General features: G+C 45.8%; 2 protein-coding genes across 2 annotated transcripts; both read left to right on the top strand.

The window, feature by feature from the left end:
• Positions 1–1,887: 1,887 nt before the first annotated feature.
• p4hb (prolyl 4-hydroxylase, beta polypeptide) lies at positions 1,888–20,969 on the top strand. The gene is made up of 11 exons (XM_062545400.1): positions 1,888–2,199; positions 4,301–4,507; positions 5,810–5,943; positions 6,192–6,329; positions 8,596–8,700; positions 8,811–8,936; positions 9,036–9,236; positions 10,559–10,679; positions 11,956–12,137; positions 16,609–16,719; positions 19,511–20,969. The coding sequence occupies exons 1-11, from the start codon at positions 2,061–2,063 to the stop codon at positions 19,571–19,573; spliced, it is 1,527 nt and encodes a 508-aa protein (XP_062401384.1). The 5' UTR covers positions 1,888–2,060; the 3' UTR covers positions 19,574–20,969.
• A 1,807-nt stretch (positions 20,970–22,776) lies between these two features.
• ppp1r27b (protein phosphatase 1, regulatory subunit 27b) lies at positions 22,777–24,732 on the top strand. Its single transcript, XM_062545387.1, has 3 exons — positions 22,777–23,174; positions 23,387–23,537; positions 24,045–24,732. The coding sequence occupies exons 1-3, from the start codon at positions 22,943–22,945 to the stop codon at positions 24,166–24,168; spliced, it is 507 nt and encodes a 168-aa protein (XP_062401371.1). The 5' UTR covers positions 22,777–22,942; the 3' UTR covers positions 24,169–24,732.
• The last annotated feature ends 494 nt before the right edge of the window (positions 24,733–25,226 follow it).

Below are 25,226 nucleotides of genomic sequence, written 5' to 3'. Positions count from 1 at the left end.
GAGCCTCAGATGGTGCGGCATTAAAACCAGACCATATTTAAAGACGATCCTGAAACGCTGCCATCTTATCTGGGCCTGAGCCTGAGCTCATTTAAGATGGTTGGTGGCAAAACTCTATCTATCTTGTAGTGTACAAACCAAAATGTGTAATCTTTTTTTTTTTTTAATCATGGACTCTCCATTGTCCAGGCTAAAGAGGAGAGTGGCCATCCAACTTGTTATATTGCACAGTTCAAAGGCCAGCAGCATCCATAATGGTATGTGAGAACATCGGGGCCTATGCCATTGGTAGTTTGCATCTGGAAAGGTTGACTGCGTATACCCAGCCCGATCTGCCGGCGATTGGATTTCTCAAGCTTGAAACAAATTTGCGGGGACCTATCACAAACTGGCTTATCCACTTGGCGCACCCAGACCGTTGATCTGATTGGTTGGCAGTAGAAATACAGAGTCTGTCTCCCCAGACTAATGTTCAATCTCAAAAGATTCAGCTTGGTCTGGTGATAGCCAGGCTACTGGAAAGGTGCAATATACAGAATGATGTCTAAGCAACATATTTTGCCATTCCAGACAACGTCCTTGTCAGGGAAGACCTTGACTATTTCAAGAAAACAAGACATGAACACAATACATTTTGCACTTATATTACGGCAGCAGCCTGGCTTGTGGACAGGTCTGGACACTCCAACAGTCCAGACCTGTCACATTAGGCGCTTCAAGGAATGAAAAGGTTGCTTGATGTTGTTAAATGGAAAATGAACATAAATTACAAAAACATTGTCTTTGCACTGTTTTTATTAAGGCTTCCATAATTTGCAAATTTGATAGCATTCTTTTTTATTTCATTTTTACACAGCGTCCCACCTTTTTAATAAATGGGGTTGTTCATGCACTACAAAACTTGTGTAATTGACGCTGACTCTCATTGTTAGCTTGTGGTGTGGTCGTTATGCTGACAAGAGAAGAACTGTGAGTCTGTCTGTGTGTGTGTGTGTGTGTGTCGTGTGTGTGTGTGTGTGTGTGTGTGTGAATGCAAGACATAGGCTTCACTCTAGCAGGCAATTTAAACGTCTATAGTTTAAACATACAGCACACATAATTATTTCAGGACATTCCTTTCAGTCATGGGCAATGATTGTGATTTCTAAATGAGAAATGGAAAGGCAATGATGGTAATTGCACTCATTTTGCTTACAGGCCAATACATTGACTCATGTTGTTGCAGACAAGATAATACATAATAATATTGGATTTCCTGGTTGTTAGAGAAATGCAACTGTGTATTACAGAGTTCAAGGACATGTCACACGTTTGACTGAGGACAAATAAGTTTGCATCTGTGTAAACACATCTGGGAAACTGACAGTGTGCAGAGTATGGGGGTGAGGGGAAGTGGGTGAAGAGGCTGGTTTATTATGCTATAAAAATGCCTCAGTAGCCTATGCTACAAATGCTAAAACTTGGCCACACAGTTCTACTTAGCCTTCAACAAAAAACGTGATAGAATTCCAAAGTCCCGTTTAAAATAGGCATACATAAAAAGACCATCGATTTCGACGTGAGATTGTTTTGAAAAAATCTCATTTCTTCGTGTAGGCCTGGAATGACAGATTTGGGCTAACGCACTTTATTCTCAGCACTCAAAAGGGGCTGACAATGCTTTGTCGTTTGATTTATGCAACTACCCGACTTAAAGTCTCGTATTAGTCTAGAAAGACCGTAACGTCTTATACATAAGACTTAAACAAAAGCGTGTTGCTACTATGAAAACAATTCAAAAGTCTGTAAGCATGCTAAAGGTCTGTTTCACTTCCAGGTACTGTGTGCCGTGGTCCAGTCACAATTCAACACGAGCAGCATTCAACCTCATAAATGCGCACGCGCAGATTGGTTGACCTCTCCAGTTCTGCACGCACTGCCACGTTAGTAGCGGCAGAGACAAAATACAGGCGACTGTAACAAGAAAAAAAAAGATTTAACGACGCAAAGTGTCAGCCTGTGAATCCGCCGGCTTTAGTCTGCAAATCTGCCTTCTTCTGGTACTGCCGCCAAGCGCAAACATGCTTAAGTTTTTGTTACTCTGTACCCTAGCTGTGGCAAGCAGGGCTGAAATAACTGAGGAAGAAGATGTTCTTGTATTGAAGAAAAGTAACTTCGATGAGGCTCTGAAAGCTCACCCACACATTCTGGTTGAATTTTGTGAGTATCCCGCTTGTCTGCTGTGATGTTGGCTTGGCTTGACTTCATTTCTGAATGACAACACAGTGTCTGTGTCGAAGTTATATTTAGGTATGATTTTCTCATCATGATGATGCTTCCTCAGGTAACTTAACACAGGACGACACTTGCATCGCGACCGTTAGCAAAGTGACTGGAAAGCTAGCTTTTGTAACGTTAACGTTAGCTTGTTCGTATATGTCGTCAACAAGACGATTCATTATAATAATAAACCATTAGCTTTGTCGTCGTATAATCATTGTAACGTTATGCTTCACATAGGTAGTTGGTGTTTTAGTCAATATTACGGCGTGAGTAACAACTTAGCAAATGTTGGCTAATGTCAAACGTCTCCTGTAGCCCGTTGTACCAAAAATTAATGACTTGTGTGACGTTGAACTTTTTGAAATCATTGCCAGTAGCGTTCCAATTAGTTCTGTAGCGATGCATTAGTTAGAGCCGAGTTAGCTTGATAAGTGCCTATGTTGTGCTTTTTACCCAATGAACACGTAGCTATCAGTTAGCTGGCTAATGCTGTTAGCTCAGGTTCTCTATGGTGAACTTGATAGCGTTGGTCTGCACTGTTTCGCTGTGATGAATTGTAAGATTGAATTGACGTATCCAAAGTAATGCACGTTAACTGCACCTTCATCCTAATCGTTAGTGCGCATTCTGCGCAATACGCAGAGCAATTGTTTGGCTTCGGCCAATATATTATTTTATATGGCTGGCCTGGTGTGATTCCGCAAGTCCTCTAATGTAGTTAAATGTTTTACAGCACTTTTTGATAACCCATGTCGTAAGCTCATTTGGTTTGGACTGACGGTAGGTGTTCCATGGGCATGACACACCAATCGGATGCATGGCAAGTTGTTTACTCAAAGTTTAGGTTTGTGGTTCTGACATTATGGCTAGGTTCGGTTAGCTACGTGAAAATGAGTGAATTATTCTATAGATTAGAGGAGTGTATAAGGTGCTGAAAGCCTGTTCAACAAGATTCCACTCTGTACAAAATGGGTCTTGGATTTTATATTTCCTTGTTGTGGCAGTTGAGTTTCGGTTTCACTTGCAAAAGAATAATGTAATTTGCTAAAATTACACCATTGAAGCAAGTGAAGTACTCGAAGTAATCCTTCAAACGCATTTTGCAGATGTTTCATTGATTGTGGACTTCTTGAACACCACCCACCCCATTTTGTAGTGCTAACGGGGAGTCCTACCACGACTTCATTGGCTGTCCTGAAGCGATCCCACAGTAGTGCACGACAACCCCCTCACCCAGTCAGACAACTCCACGACGTAGAAGTCCCAATGAATGTAGTGTAGGGGGAGGGTGAAATAGTTTCCCCACCGTATTTGATAAACGGGCGGGGCAAAGAGTTGGTAGGTTGACGTGTACATAAGACAACCGGTTTTTAGAAACTTTGCTGGTTGATTATCGCGTATTCTGTTTTCCCTTTACCGGATACATATTGAATGTGATGCATGTATAAATTACATTTCTTGAAGTGTTGTGAGGAAGTGCACTTCGCATTGCGAAAAAGCGGAATGCACCGTATCCGTGTGGTCTTTGGACTTCAGACTGACAACAAGACACCGATAAAAGACTATGTGTCAAGCTGGGATACGTAAGCGACGTGTCGAAACGCACGAGCTGTGTCCTAGGGCTAACATCTAAGCTCTTGGGCGGTGTCGGCTAGAATCACAATGAGGTGCATCTCTTGCATTGCTTGAAAAGGTCAATAAGGCATATGGTGGTGTAAATGACTATTCAGATAGACTCTTGAATTAAAATTCGACCTCCACAGGTGATTTTACTTAATGATGTTTGTGTTTGATGTTGGATATACCTCTCCTGTGTCTTATAAACAATAGGGAAATTTATAAACATCATTAGGCGTCTGATATTGCCACACATATGGGACAGTTTCATTCTGCATAGTTCTGCCTCGCATGAGTAGTTCCTTGCAATAGAAAGTTGGTTTCTGTACCCTCCTGAAAGTGAACAAATGAAAGTGTCTTAGTTTCAGACCACATCAGTCAGATCTTTGAACTCTGTGTTGTGTTGTGTTGTCTGCCTCAGATGCACCATGGTGTGGCCACTGCAAGGCCCTGGCCCCCGAGTTCGCCAAAGCTGCCGGTATGCTGAAGTCGGAGGGCTCGGAGATCCGTCTGGGGAAAGTGGACGCCACCGAGGAGGCAGACCTGGCCCAGGAGTTTGGCGTGCGCGGCTACCCCACCATCAAGTTCTTCAAGGGCGGCGAGAAGGAGTCTCCCAAGGAGTACAGCGGTGAGTTCCAGGACTCTTCTGCTTCAGTTTCCACCTCTGTCCCCGGCCCCTTTATCTCACGGCTGACTTTAGTCCAACTCTGATTTGTTTAACATCAGCATGCCAAGTTAATGAAAACTTTGCTGGCCTTGGTCATGATATCAGTAACCTTGCTCACACACAGAAACTGATTTGGTCCTAACGATCAGAATAGCTCAACATTGGTCTCGGGCCGAATTAACTGTACCCTGGCTTTAACCAGAATCATTCATTTGAAATTAAGCGCTAACTTTAACAGTTCTGACTGCCTAAACCCACGCATTCCTGCTGACGTGGTGTTGTGTGTTTGGAGACAAACATCTTCCACATGCTTTTAACGTGACCCCGTCTGGAGGAGGGGAGGGGGGTGAGAGTGGTGGTGTGTGTGTGAGACTTTGTGAGAGTGCAGTCTGTGTTGAACGTGTGAGGCTCCTCCTTCTCCATGCAGCTTCCCCCCGGGCCCAGGGGGAAGAGAGAGCGCGAGAGAGAGAGAGAGATGTGCAGTTCCGCACGTTTCCTGCGGTCTGCGGGGCAGGGCTAGCCCGGGACGGGCCTGAGCGACGGCCAGCTCCTGCTCACTCTCCTCCCACTCTCCCCAAAAGCGGAGCGGGGGAGGCGGGCGGGCGGGACGGTAGCCGCACCTCAGCCTCAGAGCGGCAGCAGCTGCACTGACCAGGGCCCCCTGAAGCATTGCGGCACTGTTGCATCACCAAACTCCAGCTTCAGCGTTTACCTGCTGCTGTCTGCCGCTGTTGTTATTACGGACAGCTGTTCGGTTTCATCCTCAAGCACAGCTTTGGGAATAAAAACACCGCCGTGCCTTCAGGAATGTTTTGTTAATTTGTTTTAATTGTTTAAATTCCTAAAGCTGGAAAGATCCAATTGGAAAAACAGTGTTTCCAAGTTTCAGGAAGCTGTTTAAAATTCTTAATCTTACCTCTGAATTGGCTTATCAATTTTTATGAGACCGCTCATTTTTGAGAGAAAGGCAGCGTGTAGTGCGTTTCAGTCATGCAGAGCGATTACACAATTTCCTGTCTAGAGGAATTCAACCAAAAAAAAAAAGGATGCTTTCCCCCGGCCCTGCTGGAAATGGGAACAGTTCCAGCTCTCTGTTTGCTGTCGAGGCGACTCTAAGGGAAGGCTGAATTGCCTCTCGCCCTGTTGACCTAAAGACAGTGTTTGCTCAGTACCAGCAGGGCCGCTCGCCTCCGTTCAGCCCGGCGCGGTCGTCACGGTCACGGTCGTCATGGTCACGTGTCCTCATTGTCCTCTCCTCCACAGCTGGCCGCACCGCTGATGACATCGTCAACTGGCTGAAGAAGCGCACGGGCCCCTCCGCCACCACCCTGACCGAGGTCACCCAGGCCGAGAGCCTGATGTCCGACAACGAGGTCGCCGTCATCGGCTTCTTCAAGGTGAGGCGCGTGTGTGTGTGTGCCCGCTTTCAGCCGTTAAAGGGAAGTGATCGTGCCATGTGTTCAGAGATGGAACGAGAGATTATTACGATGTCTAGTTCCTGCACATGTGCCACAGTCAGTCGCCAGAAGTAAGCAAATGACACGGCATTGATGGCTCTGAACTTGACACGTTCAGGGAGTTGGACAGTGTGGAGAATGAGTGTGTAGTCAAATGAAACTAACGTTGCATTGTGCTTCCTCTTCAGGATGTGGACTCTGACGGCGCCAAGGCCTTCCTGAAGGCTGCCGAGGCTGTGGATGACGTGCCCTTTGGCATCACCTCCGACGCTGGCATCTACTCCAACTACGAGATGTCCAAAGATGGAGTCGTGCTCTTTAAGAAGGTATGGAGCGGCTGACCTCACCACAATAACCTAACACTTCTTTGCGCAGCGTTGTGATCTGTCGGGATTTAACATAGTTTTATGTTTACACAGTGCTGTCCTTTAGTTCACAAATGTAGGCCAACGTGCCCATAAGAGTGGTGTGCGGATACGCAGTTGGCACTTCCCTTCACCCGTGAACTCCGTCCCCTCGTGATCCCGCGGCTCCTCACGTTGCGTATAGCCTATAAGGTGTGTCACCAGCCTGCAGTGACGACCCGTCTGATTCTGGCTGGGTAACGCGATCCAGACGGATGCGTCGATCCTCAGCGGTATCCAGTCATGGCTGCTAATATTGGCCTTGGCTGCGCATTCTCTGAATAACCCGTCTCAAAAGTTCTGACTGCTTTAGGGCATCCACCACCAGCTCCCATCATGTTTGTAGGCCACCGAGGGCGTTTGAACAAGCCCTTCCTTCTGCTGTGTACTACAAGCAGGATGTGCTTTTGTTGGTTAATACTAAAAGGATTATAAACACGTCCCCAATATTAACCCCGGTCAACAATCTTCAAATATCCACTCGTCATGCTTACATTTCAGATATGTTGACAAGAGCAGTGGGTGTGACCAAATCATGTGGTTAGATTATTTGGTTGGACCAAGCCCATCCGGTTTCCAATTTTGCTGTACAGAAACATTTGGATTGTCGTCAGCCGGGGGGTAATGAGATGAGGTGGGCCATTAGATAACAGTTGTATATTTTTGCATTTTGACAGTTGAACCTTTTGCAGTCTGATATCTGAGGCTTTGCAATTCAGCGTCTTCCACGAAGTGGCTGGCGTATCTAACTTTGTCGTGCAGAGAGCGTCTCTGTCTGTCATTTTGATATCGTGCCAATTGGGGTCATTCGTATCATCTGGCCTCTCGATTTGGGTTACGCAATTCTGGCGACCTATAGGCTGTGCTGTCAGTATATCGAGGTCAGTGTGCTGAAGACGTCCTGTCAAAACTGCAGTCAGAGAGGGTTAAAGCGGAGCGAGAGGCGCAAACGTTCGATCATTTCCGCGTTCTGTCTTCGCAAAGGGGAGGGGGGCTAAATCCCCCTTTTAAGCAGACCTGTTAACATTCGAACTGAACTGCTTGCCAATCTGACAGAGATCGATATCCCACTATGACGTCTTTGCGACACGCCTCTTTAAGCAGACAGGAACTGTTCGAATTTTTCTTCCATAGAGATGCATTATGTTGCTCTATCTTGTCAGTAATTAAGGATCTTTGCTGCAGTGTCTCCAGCCTGCGTGGCAGCCCATGTTGAGGAGACCGCTGAAATATGGAGGTGCCCTCTCTCTGATTGGTGTGGAGGGGAAGGCCGATGGGTCAGACTTGAGATCAGTTTTAGACTTGAGAACTGATGTAGTGCTTTAAAATGCAATTATTCTCTCACCCCATGATCATCTTGTAAATCTACTGTGTCTGATTTGTACGCTGTTATCTACCAAAGATCATAGAGCGCTGCCTACTGTCTCTAATCTAGTCATCATCTAATTATGATAAGAACACAACACTGATGCATTATGACATTCTTAAATATTATCCAGATAAACATGCCTCTCCCCCCCCTATATAGAACATGACATGCACGTCTCCTCACATTAAATGGTGTCGTTAGCATCTGTAGGTGGTGATTGTATATGGTTGGCCTCCATCATTCTTGAAGCTTAACCTCTGCATTGGCCCTGCAGCCTAATGAGGCATTGATGAGATTCTTATGCCTTAACACCCAAACAGCCTCCCCAGCCCCCCCCCCCCCCCCTCTCTTTGTGTGGCTGCTTGGCGGTTCCCTCTGTGGGCGTAATCCAACACTCGTCGCTGCTATTGCTTTCCCGTGGCCTCTGTTTAAACAGCAGCCCCCCCCCCCCAAAAAAAAAGCTGGCGCTTTAATTTCAATAAACAGCTGCAAGGCTTGTTTATTGGCCACATTGCCCGGGGAACGATTGGGAAGCCCTGCTGTGTATTCTTGGTCAATGTCAGTAACTGTTGTGGTCAGCCAGCGACATGTCTGCCTTTTCGCTGGGCCACCAGTCTCTGCCCTGCTGTGCTATTCTTAACACCCAATAAAACTTTGTTTAGACTGCCGGGTTGCGCTGGTCTCTGGGGGGGCTCTGGGTTGCCAGGGGTGTGGGATTAGGGCCATGCTGGTTTGGTAAATCTATATTCGGTTTACTGAACGTTTTATAGCTTTACGGTCATAAGAAGCTAATCGTGCTCCATCATGTTTCCGCTCCAGTTTGATGAGGGCCGCAACACTTTCGATGGCGAGCTGACCAAGGATGCCCTCCTGTCATTCATCAAGTCCAACCAGCTGCCCCTGGTCATCGAGTTCACTGAGCAGGTAACACCAGCCCCCCTTCCTCGTCTGGGGGGACACATTACATGTTTTGTTTACTCTTTACCAGCTGTGTTTGTGTGTGTGTATTCTGACTGTTTTTTTCTTTTTTGCAGACTGCCCCTAAAATCTTCGGAGGAGAGATCAAGTCCCACATCCTGTTGTTCGTGCCCAAGGCTGCATCAGACTTCCAGGATAAGATGGACCAGTTCAAGAAGGCAGCACAGAACTTCAAGGGAAAAGTGGGTACCAGCCTTGTCAGAGCTCTTTAAGATTAACCCCGTCTCCAAATCATATTGCTTAATGTCTGCTCGCTGCCTTGCTTCTGTCTCCTTCTCCAGATCCTGTTCATCTACATTGACAGCGACATCGGCGACAACCAGCGCATCCTGGAGTTCTTCGGCCTGAAGAAGGAGGAGTGCCCCGCCATCCGGCTCATCACCCTGGAGGACGAGATGACCAAGTACAAGCCCGAGACCAGCGACATCACCGCTGAGAACATCGTCTCCTTCTGCACAGCCTTCGCCGACGGCAAGCTCAAGGTGAGCAGAGCAGAGCCGACTCCACGGAGAAGCCCCTCTCCTGCCTCTCTCTAGCAACACGGCTCCCGTTTTGTCCAGTGTCCAGGTCATTTTTAGCTTCGTGTAGGTCAACTTGGTGTCCAGTTTGTACGGTCTTACATAAGTCTCAATTTCTCAGTTGCTATTTTTTTTTTATTGTGCAAAAGGCCATTAAAAATGTCCATTAAGCAACAGTGCATTGGTCTGACAGCCGTAGGGACACTTGCACTGCGTGTGCAGTAAAACTCTAAACGTCACCGTACAGGAACTGAATGTGTCTGGCCGTCTGTGTAAATGTAGGTTGCGGTAAGCACAGCCTGTGCCTTACTGTCAAGACAGTGATTGCTTATGGCAACAGGGTGCACGAGGACTCGTACGTCAGGACCGTCGCCCGTCGCGAACACTGAACACGACGAGCCAGCGCTGCAGATGTGAAACTGAGACGGACTAATTGGCTTCCCTCTGTTCAGTCATGCACACAGAACCTGATCAGTGCAAGGCAGCAGGAGTCTCAGGCAGCTCTGCAGGGTGCTGTTGATTGCTTTGAGGAATTCAATTCGGTTTCATTCATTTGTATAGCGCTATTAGCAACAGACTTTGTCTCAGAGCTTAAAACTTAAACCCCTAGAGCAAGGTGAGGGTGACGAGGGAAACAACAGCAGCTGCTTTTAACGGGATGAGCATTGAGCCATTGCTCCATTCATAGTCTGACATCGGAGCGACACACTGATGTTTTAAAATAATCTGTTTTATTATTTTATTTTATTTTTTAAAAACAATCAAAGGAAAAGGTACAAAGTTGTATTCATTGCAGAGAAGTCTTGGGCTACATTTACACCGTCAGTCTCACATGAACACAAGACTGGCAGGACAGTGCAATTAAAATGAACAGATGGAAAAGGCCGTAGGCCCTCCACTTCCTTCTTCACCTCAAAATTAAAAAACTATAAGTAAACAACTGGCCATTGAAATACGCTAATGCAGCTCATTTGGTGCATGTCCACTGCCATCTGTTTGTTGGCTTTAATTTCGGTGACCAATTCCTCTTCGCATGTGGATTGCGTCAAGTGTTTACATGGTTCACTCATTTTAAACACGGATATCTGATATGGGCCACTCTCATACATGGATGTAAACAAGCGGTCCGAAAAATCAAATGTAGGCGGCAAATCAGAACTGTGTATCAAGGCCTGCCGGTGTAGACTCATCAACATGGTGATGTTGATGTGTTTTATAGTTTGATTGAGTGTAATGTTGAGTGGTTTGTAACGATGATCCCCTTCTGCCTTGTGCACCTCCTGCAGCCCCACCTCATGAGCCAGGACATCCCCGAGGACTGGGATAAGAACCCCGTGAAGACCTTGGTGGGAAAGAACTTTGAAGAGGTGGTCTTTGACCCCACCAAGAATGTCTTTATTGAGTTTTGTAAGTATTTCCTCTGGACCCCCCCCCCACACACACACATACACATACACATACACATACACATACACATACACCACACACGCCACACACATATATATACACTCACACACACACATACTTACTGTAAAGCTGCATCTGTTGCTAAGCTTTTCAAGTTCAGTCTGACCCCAGGCACGACCGCTATTCAGGCAAATCTCCTTGACCAGCTGGTGGCCCGGCTCACTTTCACACATGTGAATTGCATGATTTATTTTGAGGAGGCTTTGCCTGATTACACTCTAGGGGTTGGGGTGGGGTGGGGTGGGGTTGGGGGGGTTTGCAGAGCGAGCGAGCGAGCGAGAAAGGCCCCTGGGTGTGAAACGTGAGTCTGCCCCGCCGGCCCTCGCCCACTGCCCCAGCACCCACTCGCTAAGCCCCGTGTGGCCCCGCGAAGGATGGAGGCCGCGAACAGATCAAGTCTTCCACGCTTTGTCTGCCAGTAATGCGAGATATAGCGCAGGGAAACATTTGGATAAATTTAGGCTCCAGCAGGGTTATTTTGGTAGCAGTCGCTTCCACACATTTGCCATCTCCCCCCCCCCCCCCCCCCCCCATCCCCCCTCACCACCTCACGAGCCCAGCTGATGCGAGGGAGGAATTTTTTCCATGGCTGCGCTTTAATGTCTCGCACTCATTCGAGAGCCGATGGAGGGTTGGAGGCCCTTAACAGCAGGGGGGGCTTTCCCTTATGGGAGCGTCTGGGGGGTGTCTGCAGGGGAAAGGGGGCACTGAGCCGGGCGCACGTGCCGCCGCAGTTGCATGTCGTCGGCTGAGGCCCTGGCGCTGCCCAGGGGGTGAGGGGTTGGTCTGACTGGTCAACGAGGGCACAGCTGTCGGTGTGTAAGTGAGCCTGATGCCCTCATATTTTCCCATGAGTGTTTTAATTGAATCAAATTGCCTTGCTCATTCTGACCATCACGTGGGACTCTATGCAACCTTAAGTGCTCAAATTACTGCAATCGTATTCTCGTATACTCAGCAGAAATTCGTGTTTGTGGTATTATGTCTCTTGATCTTTTTTGTGCAAAGGAAAATGAGGCAGATGTTTCAAACATGGTGTTCTCTGATTTGACCGCTTGATGCATTTTCCTTAGGCATACATTTAACCAAAAAACAGGGTCTATGTTTCTGACTGGAGATCCTATGCTTAATACGCTTATTTTCCTTAAACCCTGGTCTTGGTTGCTGTCTAAGTGTATACCTATGTTTTTGACCGCTCATCCTCTCCCTTGTGCAGATGCTCCCTGGTGCGGCCACTGCAAACAGCTGGCACCCATCTGGGACCAACTGGGAGAGAAGTACAAGGACGACAAGAGCATCATCGTGGCCAAGATGGACTCCACCGCCAACGAGATTGAGGCTGTCAAAGTCCACAGCTTCCCCACGCTCAAGTTCTTCCCTGCTGGTGATGAGCACAAAGTGAGTAACTCCTATATGATCCAGGAGTAGCTTAGTTTTTAAAAACTTTTATAGTTATTTTTCCAAAAAGATATTTTGGGGATTTGGTGGTCTATTGGTGCTGCTTATCGAGCCTTACAATGTATGGCCACCTCTCCTCTAGTTCAAGTGACTTCAAATGAGATGAGTGGAGCTCCACTCCTTGGATAAGGGCTTGTTTACACATATCTACATTTTTTTAAAAAAAAGCCTTTTAGTTTTTATTATTAAAAAATATGAAATTATTAAAAGTATATCCATACAAACTGGAATGCCAAACACAAATGCTTGTGTAGAGTATAAGCTGCAGGTTGTTTGAGAAACCTTACCTTTACACCTTAGAAAAATCTAACTTCCATTGAAAAGGTGTCTACAGTAACACTATTCTTGAAATCTTACACCTCTACCCCATCAAGTATTGTGAGGAGAACAAATCACCATTTGAATAGATTCAGAACACTTAAAACAGCTAGCCCACTAAAAGAGAAGTCTTTAGCCCCTTTCACATTCACCGAATTTAACGCTAAATCAGGCGAATTTAACGTTAAGGCTGTTCCTTTCACATTGACGACACGGGGTGGGGAGTCAACCCGCCTCGGCAATCCAACCCGTCTCGGGGGGTAGTATCAGAGCCGAGCCGTGTTGAATATGAAAGGAACAGAGGTCAACCCCGCTATTAGGGGTGTGTGACTGATGACGTATTTGGCCAGGCAGGAGGTTAAAATACAGGAAACACACAAGAGACTAGGATAACTTTAGCTGCTGTGTCCATAGATATATACACTGTCCAACAATCACGTTTTTTATGCTGAGAGTGCCCTGAACCTTCTTTTCTCAGCACTTCGGTCAAGTGTTTATTGTTGCTAGGTTACCAAAACCGTCTGCTGCCAGCAGCACGTCTTTTTAGAAAGTTTGCCTAATGATAGCTAACTAGCCAACGAGCTAACTGTCAGAGCAGAAGTTGTTCAGGACTCAGCACACTGAAATATGACTTCGACAGACAAAAGGACCTCATTTGGCATTCAAATAACATAACAAGTGGCCCGCCATCATTTGGAAGCTAAACCACGTAGAACTAGCATGACAGTTGTGTTTATCAGTTTATCTCTGAGGTCCAAGGCATGCTTAACGTCATTGTTCACTCCCAAATTGCGTGTGACGTGCTGCTAGGCAACGCCTCCCATAACTCGCCTCTGAAACCGGCTTCAGACAACCCCGGGACCAGAACACGTCTACCTTTCACATTGCGAAATCCCCTGAACCCGCTATTTCTTAAACGCTAATGTATCGTTTCTGAATGTGAAAGGGGCTTTAGTAACTCGAGGTTTCATTATGCAAAGCAGTAGAACTGCACTCTTTTGCTGTGATTTCCTGTGTTTTCTTTCACCCATCCACTCATAGAAATCAAAGGCTACCTTGTTCAAATGCAATGCTGGGCTTGGACTTGATGGTTACACCCCCAAAAAAATCCCCCTTAATACAGAACCGCATCATTGGCCACCTGCCTTGATTGGCTGGATTGCAAATTACCAAAGGTTCTTTTCTTCATCTGCTGCAGCTTTCATAGGCCAGTATCAAAAAGCTCCTGTTCTTAGAACAAGTGTCTGTAGATTGTGGTCCAAGATCACAAGTGTTTTGCTAGAAGCGAGTATTCCCTCGGGTTCCCTCACGTCTCTTGGACCAGAGCCTGAAGCTCTCCAGGTGGTGCTTGTGCAGCATGCTCACTATAGGTGCTCACAATAGGTGCTCACAATAGGTGCTCACTATAGGTGCTCACAATAGGTGCTCACTATAGGTGCTCCCATTTCACTCGTGCCCAGCGCAGAGTGCCTGCATACTTTTCAAGAGAAACTCGTGACCGCTCTGAAGACAGCTGAGATGCCATGTGTTTTAAGAGACACGCCCCCCAGTCCCCCCCCGTCCTTCCCAAGGTCTCTTCCTTGGTGATGTGTGATGCCCAATTGGGGGGCAGCGTGCATATTTTGTCGATGGCTCATTGCCCAAACATAGTAAGCAATAAATTGCGATGCATCTTGCACGGGTCACGTTTGAAAGACAAGAAGGGGTTTAATACCTGTCAGCTTCGACGCCGGTCCTTTTTCGTAAACATCAGCCCATCTCATCATCGGGGGTCACCAGCTCAACCTATCTGATAGCCAGCTCATATTCCCACATACAATGTTGCACCATTGAAAGAGATTTCAAGGGTTATTTTGATGGCCAGAGCAATGTTGCCACCCCACCAACCTCCATACACACAAACAAGCCCCCCCCCCCCATTCCCCACCCCATCTACAAAAGAGCCTTTGAGGAGTGATTGGACTCCTGATTTAGAGGAGCTCGTTTTTGGGTACCCTGTCAACATGTGCAGAAACCAGAGCCCATGACTCCATTAAATGCCCCCCCGTTCCCAGCCTCCCATTGCAGATAAACACCAGAGGGTATGGTTAAAGCTACCCGTCAGGTGCCCATATCTTACCCCCCCCCCCCCCCCCTACCCCGTGTCCCCACCACTCAGAGGACCGGGAGGGGTGTAGCTTGGTTCTTCATTCAGCGCAGTCATTGGTGGCTGCAGTTGTTGACATGGTTTGCATGCTTGGGGTTAGTGCAGTTCTTAAGGTAGACCAGATGAACATAGTCAGCTCTGTGCCGTGCTCAGAGATAATCTGTAATGACATGTTCTGAAGGGTTTGGATAGCGGGCTGCCTGCCCTTATGCTAGTTAGGCACGTCTGGGCAGGCAGAGATGTGCTTTGTTTGGGTGTGTGCTTCTGTCTGCGGATTTAAATCATTTGTGCGGTCGATGGCAGAGGTAAGGTTTTGAATGGTGATAAAACCGTAGATATTAACTTGGTGAAAGAGGTAAATGTGAAAAAGTCTCTTAAATTGGCAATATCTTAAGACGAAAAGGTGTAAATCGTACACAAGCTCAGGTCACAACCTCTGCCAAGTCTCGTGAAGTTCTACCCATAGGGAGTGTTATGCTAATACGTTCACATCTCCTTCAATTCATTTTCATTTGGCTAACTAAACAAAATGCCTGCCTATGGCCTAACAGAATTTAATAGCCACAATATTTTGTGTCAATAGCTTGTGATGTGAAGGGTCAAAATAAAAAAAAATCAGTCAAATTTTAAATAAAATGTTCCATGCTGCATTGCAGCTACGTTCCTCAGACTTAGTGAAATTTCATCGATGAAGGGACTTACAGCTGACCCTTGTCACTTTTCAACATTCATGTGCAAATATGTGGAGATGCAAACGTTTACAAAATTAGACATTCTGAATTACTGCCATCACACGGTGTCCATCTCCACAAATGTTAAGACCAAACCTGTGCCCTTGAGCTGACACATATCAGTGAATGCTTGGACCCCTATGATCACCGCCTCTAGACGTGGGCATGTGTATCTGTGTGTTTAAAAGTAAAAGACCACACTAGATGCTGCTCCCAAATGGTTTTAATGCATGCACACAGGCACAATGGTAGTGCACAATAGTTTGTACATGCTTGCATGCATGCATGAATGCACACACGCACACACACACACACTGATGCATTGTATGAGGCTATAGCACAGACCAGTATGCCTTCTGTTAGACAAATATTTGCAAGTCACCAAAATATATTTTGTCTCTTGTGAAGCCAGGCACCACACCAGTCTGACACATACTTGCATACACACTCAATCTTTACACAGTTAGTGAGTAATGTTCGCTATCGTATGAAAACCAACTCTTGATTCCTGTAATTTATTGATATTTGATGTTTCTATTTTTGGTCGTTCTGGTGATTAAAAAAGGAAAACAAATGTATAGCTAATGTCGCCCATCACATCGGACATGAATTAACTGGCTTGAGTTTCAACGTGCCTTTCCTACCTCAGGGATCGACCTCTTCAAATCCCACATAGTTAGCACCTTTTCCGTTCAGATGGAGACCTGACGACGGCCTCTGCTATAGAGACCCTTTTGCTAACAGTATCCCCAACGAGTCCTCCAACTCGCCATGTGACTTAGCAACAGCTAAGGAAGTCTCAGCTGTGACACTGGCTCCGACTCAAGGAGCCCATTAACGGGGGGCTGTATTAAGTGACCCAATCAGTCTAGTCACCAGACCCTTTTGCTTTTGGTGTCCTTCAGAACACACCAGCAAGGGCAAACGGCTCACCGCCGGCAGCAGAAATGCAGGTCGTGTGTAGCTACACATTCAGCCCGCAGCCAGCATGTGAAAATAACCACGCTTTGGATGACCCGCCAAAACCCTAATGCCTTAATGGCAGCCTGAACGTCTGGCGGCTGAGAGGTGTCTGTATCCTTATTTTGGGCACATGTGGTGTAGTCTAGGAGGCCAAGAGAATGTATTCAGTAGGGCTGATGTTTGAGTGTGTACCATTTGCAATGTTCATCAGTGGTGGTGTTTCATATAATATTTAATGTCTTTCTCATTGCAGGTGATTGACTACAATGGCGAAAGAACATTGGATGGCTTCACAAAGTTCTTGGAGAGCGGAGGAAAGGAAGGCGGCGCACCAGCTGGAGATGACGACGAGGATGAGGGAGAAGTGAGTGACCGCCTGCATAGAACTGGCCCTGACATGACAATACAACATACACCAAACCTTCCCCTATAGTCCACACTCTTATTTTGGCTGGTTCCAATCAGACATTCACTTCATTTTAAGATGCATCAAAGTTAGCAAGCGATTGGGGCAGACATTGTTACAACATCCACACCACTGGCTCTTTTCCATTAAGGAGATGGGCAGGCCCAAGGCTTTTCTCTGGTCTTAAACACCGGTGTGTGTGTGTGGCCTCAGTGTTCTGAGCTGTAACATCAGGGACATTAGCTAACAATGCTAGAAATGTCTAAGCAGTGCTTAGCAATGACACTATGCAATTGTAAGAAACAGCATCCTTAATTATTTTGCTTCTTCTATTGCTAAGCAACCCTAAACAAATGCTACCGTTTTTTTCTCCGGTTGTATTGTTGCACCATATTCAAATTCCAGGAGTCCTTGGTTCAGCCCCGATTCAGCCCCGATTCAGCCCTGGTCTGGCCTCAACCAATGGAAATAGAAGAAGTTAGAGGCTTTTCCGATAGTGGAAAAGGACCACATTACTCCTTTTCTCCGTGTTATCTCTTGGGACGAGAAATGATTAGCCAATGGAGCTGAACCTTGACTTTACAGTTTCAGAAACTACCTCCTTGTGTAGTGGTTTCAAGTAAATGGAGGGTAGTCGGCTTGTATACTGTCGGTCTAAAGTCTTGGTGAAGTTCTATTTGCACCTCGGTCATCTTGGGCTCATGGGACCGTGCCATCCAAGGAAATTCTTGGCTTGGTGTAGGCTCCCGTCGGTGTAGGGTGCAGACTCTTACCCGAGTATCAGGTCGACACTGGCATAGGTGGTGGTATGTTGATGGGGGGGGGGGGGGGGGGGGAGGAAATGCCTTGGCAGTGTAGACGTCCCCATTCTTAGGACCAGATTTGACCGGTTTGTAGTTGGCAGCAGGTCGCTGGACCTTTGGCAGAGAGAATGCCGGTATTAATGCATTCAGGGTATGAGCCTATTGAAATATCTCCCCATATGACCCATGATGTTTTGACATCCAAGTTGACTCCATGTTGAGACCTTTTAACGCCTGGCCCCCGAGCACCTGACCCCTGGATGTATTGGTTGCACTGCAGCCTCAATAATGATCTCCCTTCCCGTAAAGCACAAATAACATTTTCTCTGTTAAAGCTGGCCAGCTGTTTTCCAAAATCCTGCAAAGTCTATTGCATTTCTTCAATGTTCTACTTCACAATAAAAATTATTTAAGTGCAAAGTAGACTTGTTGAAAATGATAATTCTGTTGTGAAATCTGAGAAGATTTGCCCCTTAAAGCATTTTGACCGTCTTGTTTTAAAGGTGTCGGTAAATTGAGTCTCACTTAAATCAGGCGTAGGTTTTATGACCTCAACTTGGGTCCCAGTGTCAGCTGAACATGTTTACTGGCCAGAGCACTTCCCCGTGTGAGATTTTAATTAAAAACCTACAGTAGCCAGATCGGTTCAGACAGACCTATAATTATAGTGTGAAATTATAGTTCATCACTATTGCAAAAGATTGTTAAATTCCACAATATTTACTTTTATGATGACCTGAGGAGTGAAGATTTAGCATTTGATGCCGTGTGTCCCTATATACGGAATTCCACATGACTCGCAATCGGATTCCCCGCTGTATCTTCTCATAGAAAAGTAAGCAACAACGAACGGCTATTCTAAAGCGCTTGAGACGAGAGCATCTGATGGAATAGAATGTGTAATCAGACAATAGATTCTTTTTCAATTGGAATAGTTTAATCGGAATGACAAAAAAACTGTCCATGTATAAATGTGGCTAATGAGTCAAAAAATGTAGGGTGAATGTTCAGCTTAGTATGAGAGACAATCAAGTAGGCTACATAAATTAATGTATTCTCATTGAATCACGGGCATCTCTGCCACTCTTTTATATACTAAAAGATGAACAGAAACCTGGCTGAAGTTGTGAAATCTATGCGTTGTTAAACGCTTCGTTGTATACATCTAAGATGGTCAAAATGCTTTCAGGGGAAATCTGCTTGTCCTCTCATTTTCACAACAGCAGTAAGATGAATGAGCGAAGTTCATTTTCATGGCTACTGGTGCTTGAACATCCACACAGACACCAAAGTAAAGGGGCAGCCTGGGCTGAAGACATGCCTCTCAATACTCTGTGCTCTTCTTGGAAAGCTAATTCCAGAACTTGACATCACTGGCTAATGGCCAGGGCAGCTGTCAAGGGTGTCGATCCTTGTTTTTGTGGACTTCCACCGCAGCCTTGTCTCACATGCAGCCCTGTCAACACAAGTTTATCCTATGGCCAAGAAGGCTTTTGCAACCAGAGCGGCTATGACTGGCGATCAACGATTAATTATGATTTATAATAATAACACTAATAATAATAATCATAATTATAAATAAAAGGGCAAACGTAACTCAATATAAGAAACAAAAGGATCTGTCCCCTAACTTACTTTAGACTTCAAGTCAGTCAAGTCTGGCTGCTGATATGATTTCTTGACAGCCATTCTATTTTTCTGAATGCATGGAACTGCACGTTTTAATACTGTTTGCCTAGATTGTGCACATCACCTCTTGACCCTTTCAACTGATTCAGACTTATTTATTTGGTTCTACATTTGGATAGTCAGGTTTTTTAAAGATTTTAATGGCATTTGTCAGCATTGCCAACTCCAACTCTATGTGGAGTCCCTCAAAGTTCAGTTCTTGGTGCTCTTTGATTCACTAGCATAGCAACTTATCGTTTCTCTCCCTCACGAAACAGGATATGGAAGACATCAGTGACATCGAGGATGATGAGGACGCAGAGGGACACGATGAGTTATAAAAGAGATAGCAACATGGAAGAAGCAGAAACAACCCCCCCGCAACACCACCACCACCACCACCACCACCACCTCCCTCTCCCTCAACCTCCCTGTCTTTTGAACACTAATGCACAACTGCTCTCCAGCGGCCAAGCATTGCAGGAACCACCACGAAGCTCGTGTAGCTGCCCCTTTGACTCCTCCACCTGCGCATGGGCCCAGAAAGACTGCTTATATCCTCCAGCAGGGACTCAATCAGATGGCACCAAGGGATTTCCATGGAACCCACTTGGTGTTTATGTTTATTTTTTGAGTTCTTGCTATTATCAGTTTTGGCATTGTACAAAAATGAATTTGATTCATTTGATGTTCGTGGAGCCCCCTTTTAAAGTAAAAAAAAAAAAGCTAAATGGAATTCAGCCCACACATCCATAGGCTACACCTGCTAATGCTGTGATTTGTGAGCCAGTTGCAGTAAATGACCTCGACTCGAAGAGGAAGCCAGTAATATATTTTTTTTGTCCTGCTAAATTCAGTTTGGGGAAGAATATGGTGTGTGGATGGACTGATCTCAGGGCTTTGGGGCCACATATAAATATACATATATAAATATACTGTAAAGGGCCAAGTACAAGAATGCATTCTATGTTACGAGCCATCACAATTAACATGCTGGTGTAGCCGAGACCAATCTGTGGGTTCTTCTATTGTCTTTGACCATATCTCTTTTAGGCCTCCCGTGCATATTCTGTTTTTCCCCCACCCCCTTCACTTGGCTACTGAACCTTTTTTAATAAGAAATCTTGGAGAGATAATTTTATTTAATGTTTATGTTAATCTGTTCCATATAATCCAAACACTCGTGGCCCCAGCAGCAGCAGCAGCAGCAGCAGTCTGTGGCCGTGTCGGCGCCAGGCGTCTGTCTCTCTCCTTTAGCAGACTTGGGATCAGTGGGAAGGGTCACACGACTGCCGTGTTCCACGTTCTGTTGCACTGAATTCACACCATCTTGAGATTTCCACAGCAGTTACTGAAAAGGCTGAAGTTAAAAACATTATTTTTTTTTAATCAGTGTAGTCAGGGGGAATGTGCAGCAGTCCTCCAGCCTACTTCCCACCCACCCCCACTACCGCCTGCTTTTAGCTCCCCATTCCTCAGTCATGTACTCCAGTGGTGGCACCCTCCCCAGCGGAGCGTCCCGGGTGGTTATGTGTGTGTGTGTGCGTGTGCGTGCGTGTGTGGTCATGATAACAGGGAGGGGCAGAGTGTGTGTGTGTGAGTGTATGTGCTTGTGTGTAAATGTGAGTTATTCTGCTTTATTTCCCTCGCGTCCAAGGGCAGGGGTTGTGAATGTAAAGGGTTATTTTTTTATGCGTGTTCAGTTTTTTTTTTTCCTAAGGGTTTGTTTTCGAGGGAGGGAGGGAGGGAGGCTTGATCTTGAGGGCGGGTCTGTGGTGAAGGGTTATGGGATTGGACAGTTGAACAGATGAGCAGTTCAGAAGAAACAAAAGCATTCCATCACATTCAAATCGACATGGAGAAGTAAAACTGGTGGCCAAATAAAATAAATAAAATAAAAAAAATGGTGAAAAAGACTTGTCTCTTTTTGTGAAACTTGGCAGCAACACATTAATAATTCAACAACCTGTTTAATAAACATAGACATAGGTTTCACGTGTTATGTTACAGAACTGTCTAGTTAGCAAATGCACTTTCATACTATTTTGCTAAAACTTGTATACTTAAAATCTCTATGGGTGCCTCTCAACATCTCTCCTCGATCCTCGAGGGGCGTTCCCACTGATCTACAACTAACACTGGATAGACTATCCCTTTGTTGCCACCCCATCATTCTTTATCTAGATCAGTGAAGGACGAGGATCGAGGAAGGAAGGGAGGGTGTATAAAAGCCGAACGAGAGGCACCCTATGTGCGTCCCACAGTGGCCATGGGTCGTCGTTCCATATAGCTGAACCAGAGTGATCATCAGTCCACATTCTACAGATTGTCATCAGCATGGCCACAGATGAGGGCAGCTGCGTTGACGGGTGGCCTTATGTGTCTCCTAAAATGTCTCCTAGGAAGATATCACTGATTTAGCACCAGCTGAAAGCATGACGTGACATCTGGCCAGTGCATGTGTGTCCAAAAGCATCACGTCACATGTGGCCCAAAATATAAAGCTACTGTAATGCGAACAGAAACGCATGTGTGGAATGAGCATGTAAGGTCACTGCTCGTTCTCAAGACAGTATATAGGACTTAGAAGACATTGGTAGTAGATACTGTACATACAGTAAGGTCTGTTGAAACATGCTACTGCTTTACAGTATTCAGTGCTTATTCCTGTGGGTTAACCATTGAACACCACAGAACGAACACTACCAGCCTCAATATTTCTGAACACAACAAATTCCTGTATAGATTTGAATTATTTTTACAAATTTAATAATTTAATTATTTTAAGATAATCACTAACATGTATAAAACGCACAGAAGACTTAAGACTTTAGACACCTTTTAGGTGAAAAAATCTATTGATGTTGTAAGAAATAATCCCTTATCGTTTGGTTTAGTATACAACCAAATACCAAACCAAATATATATAAGTATACAACAAATTACTTCAATCATGTTGAGTACTTAGAATCTTCTAGAAGGCAGAAACACATTCATTGACTGTCTGATTCAGTTCACTCTGTGAATCATTTTCTGCGCTTAGCCGTCATGGCCCAGCAATCCCACCCGTTTATTGATTTGGTTACCGTCCCTCACCAACAGATGTTTGGGTGACTGTTTACTCCAAGGCTATTTTCTGCAAGACATCACACTTAAACTACCCATGGCCCGGCGGATGGCACGCTTGGGTTGTAAACCATTTTTTTGTCACCCCTGCCCCTGTTTACTAGAAGTTACCACAGGCCCCTGCAGTACGTGGCCATGGCCTGGGAAGAATCATGGCCTCATGATAGGCTGACAGGATTCAGCCAGAAGGGGGGAGGGGAGTGACTCCGGTTAAAAAAAAGTCTCTCATAGGCTGAGGTGAAAACAGAAGCTGAGGTTACTCATGGCTGGCAGGAGCCCCAGGGCCAGTGACGGTTTGCGGGGCAGCACCAGTTTAGGCCACTCATCTTTCTAATTCAGTCACTTGATCTGTGACAGCCCTGAAAATAGCCCCAGGGAGGGTATATAGCCCTATGGGCAAGCCCTCTCATTCAGAGCACTCCCACCACACTGCCTAGCCAGACAGACTCTAAAAGACAAGACCGGGACACATCCCCAGAAGAGACCAGACGCAGAGAATCCGGAGATCAAATCTGACACAGGACTGTACTACCCCTGAACCTTCTTGCATCTTGAGACTTTTCCCACACCGTTTTTTTGTGAAGATGAAGTACCTGCAGTATCCGATCTCCAAGACCATGGGCTACAGCGACTGCGTGGCCAAGGACTGCGTGGCCATGCCATGCTCCCAGGCTGCCACCTCCCTCAAACCCGACCGCAACGTCCACTTCCCCAACGACATCGTCTTCCAGGACTTCGTGCGCACAGGAGAGCTGGAGCGCATCGGCCGCTTCATGCGAGCCAGAAGAGTGAGTCTGGACACCATCTACCACTCAGGTGAGTCGCCTGACCAGAACCAACCCACCTTGGGATGAGAACCTGCATGCATGATTTAATCCACTTCTCAAACATCATCTGAATTCTCACCGAACTACCAGTGTGAGAAACTGGGTCTTTTTGAAATGTATGATTTATACAAACAAGGAGCACTGGTCTTGCATTGAGCATCAAGAGCTGAGTTTGACGAGTCGCTCATGTCTTCATTGCAGGCATGGCAGCCATTCATGAGGCTGTGCTGTCTGGGAACCTAGAGTGTGTCAAGCTCCTGCTGAAATACGGGGCGGACATTCACCAGCGGGACGAGGAAGGCTGGACCCCTCTCCACATGGCCTGCAGTGACAGCTTCCCAGAGATTGCCAGGTGAGCTCCTTCACCTTTAGCAAATCCTTTAAACAAACAAAAAAAACACACTCAAGCCAGCACTCAGATCATATGAGATAGAGCACGTCAGAGGGGGGAACTGAAGCAAGGAATGGGGCAGATGCCGGAGTCTCACATAGCACTGCCCTTCTGCCCTCTGCCCCGACAAGCATGCACAAGTACGAGGTTCTAGCACAGTTAAAGTGTAACTGCACCCCATAACTCCACCCACTTCACATTTCAGAAAAAGGCTTTCAAAATGGGCGGGATGTTATGAAATTTGGAAGGGAGGGGCACACGTGAACCATGGTGATTTTGTGATCTGGGAATGAGTGCTGCAGACATGGCTTATCACGGGTAATCAGGGCAGCAGGTGTTGGGGTGTTTCATTCCTAATTTCTAACAACCCGGTTGCAGTTACACTTTAAGGTCGAGGTCTCCAAGACAGGAACCCCTATTCGGTCCAACCCCTGTGCTAAGCTCTCCTCCTGTCTCTTCCTCTCACAGATACTTGTTGTCTCTGGGTGCCGACGTGGACGCCGAGAACGAGGACGGGGACAAGCCGGTGGACCTCATCGACCCCGAGTGCAAGGAGCTGCTGGAGATCTTCGGGGTGGGCAGCGGCGACTGAGCTCCCGAAAAGAGTCGTGGAGCTCGACGGCATCCGTGCCTTCTCCTCCTCCTCCGTGTCCTACTCTTCTTTGTTGCCAGGGTGACCGAATGCTTCGTTCCGCGCATCCATGAGAGTGGACCGCCAGGCGCACCTTTGGCAGGGGATAGTTAGGCAGAAGGGCCCCATCTTGTTTTGGTTGCCTATTGATGGGACTGTGGCATGTTCATGCTGCAAGGGGCTCTTCCAGTGTGCACTTTTCTTTGGCTCAGAAGGAAGAAAGTGTTGAAGCCCTTGCTTGTAAAAACACCTTTTTTATTACTGTATATATGTGCTTTTGGAAAAAAGGCGCTTCTATTGTGTTTAGCTTCTTTTAGTATCGTTCATACGCAACTTGTGTAAACACTTAATACACATTGTGAGTTTAGTTGTATAGTTTTAAGCAGCAATATGTGTGTAAATACATGTATTTATGCATTTGATGTATACAAATGATTTACAGCGTGATGAATCTGTATTGTGAATTGTTCAGTCTTAATATAAATTGTTTTTTTTACTTTTTTTTCAATAAAGCCTTCCATAATACATACAATCTACTTCATCTTTATTTCTGCTAATCAACATTATGTACTTCAATAATATGATACTTAAGATACTCATACTAATACAATATGATACCTAGCACTTCTGGATACACTTGACATCTAGACAGCAGTTTTAGAGCATTTTGATTAATGTCATGGTGACAAGGCATTAGTAATACAGGATGTTATCAACAAACGACTGTGCTGGTGCACATTTCACAACTCAGCTCTGGGGGGAACTTGATAGCTTCATATTAGTTCACGGTTTCACACGTCACTGAAAAAAATAACCCATTGCTTTACTGGTGAGATTTTCACATAGCAATCTTGAAATGTTGCTTTCACATTTTCACAATTGATTTTTTTTAATGTTTAATAATTGCCTATAGCTTTACAGACAGTCTAACACCAGTAGCCTGGTTATCACCAGACTAAGCTCAATCTCTTAAGATTGAACATTATTCTGGGGAATCTGCGCTGTATTTCTACTGCACA

This window comes from Sardina pilchardus, chromosome 1, assembly GCF_963854185.1.
Source record: "Sardina pilchardus chromosome 1, fSarPil1.1, whole genome shotgun sequence".
NCBI lineage: Eukaryota > Metazoa > Chordata > Actinopteri > Clupeiformes > Clupeidae > Sardina > Sardina pilchardus.
This window is presented reverse-complemented; position numbering and strand designations above follow the sequence as displayed.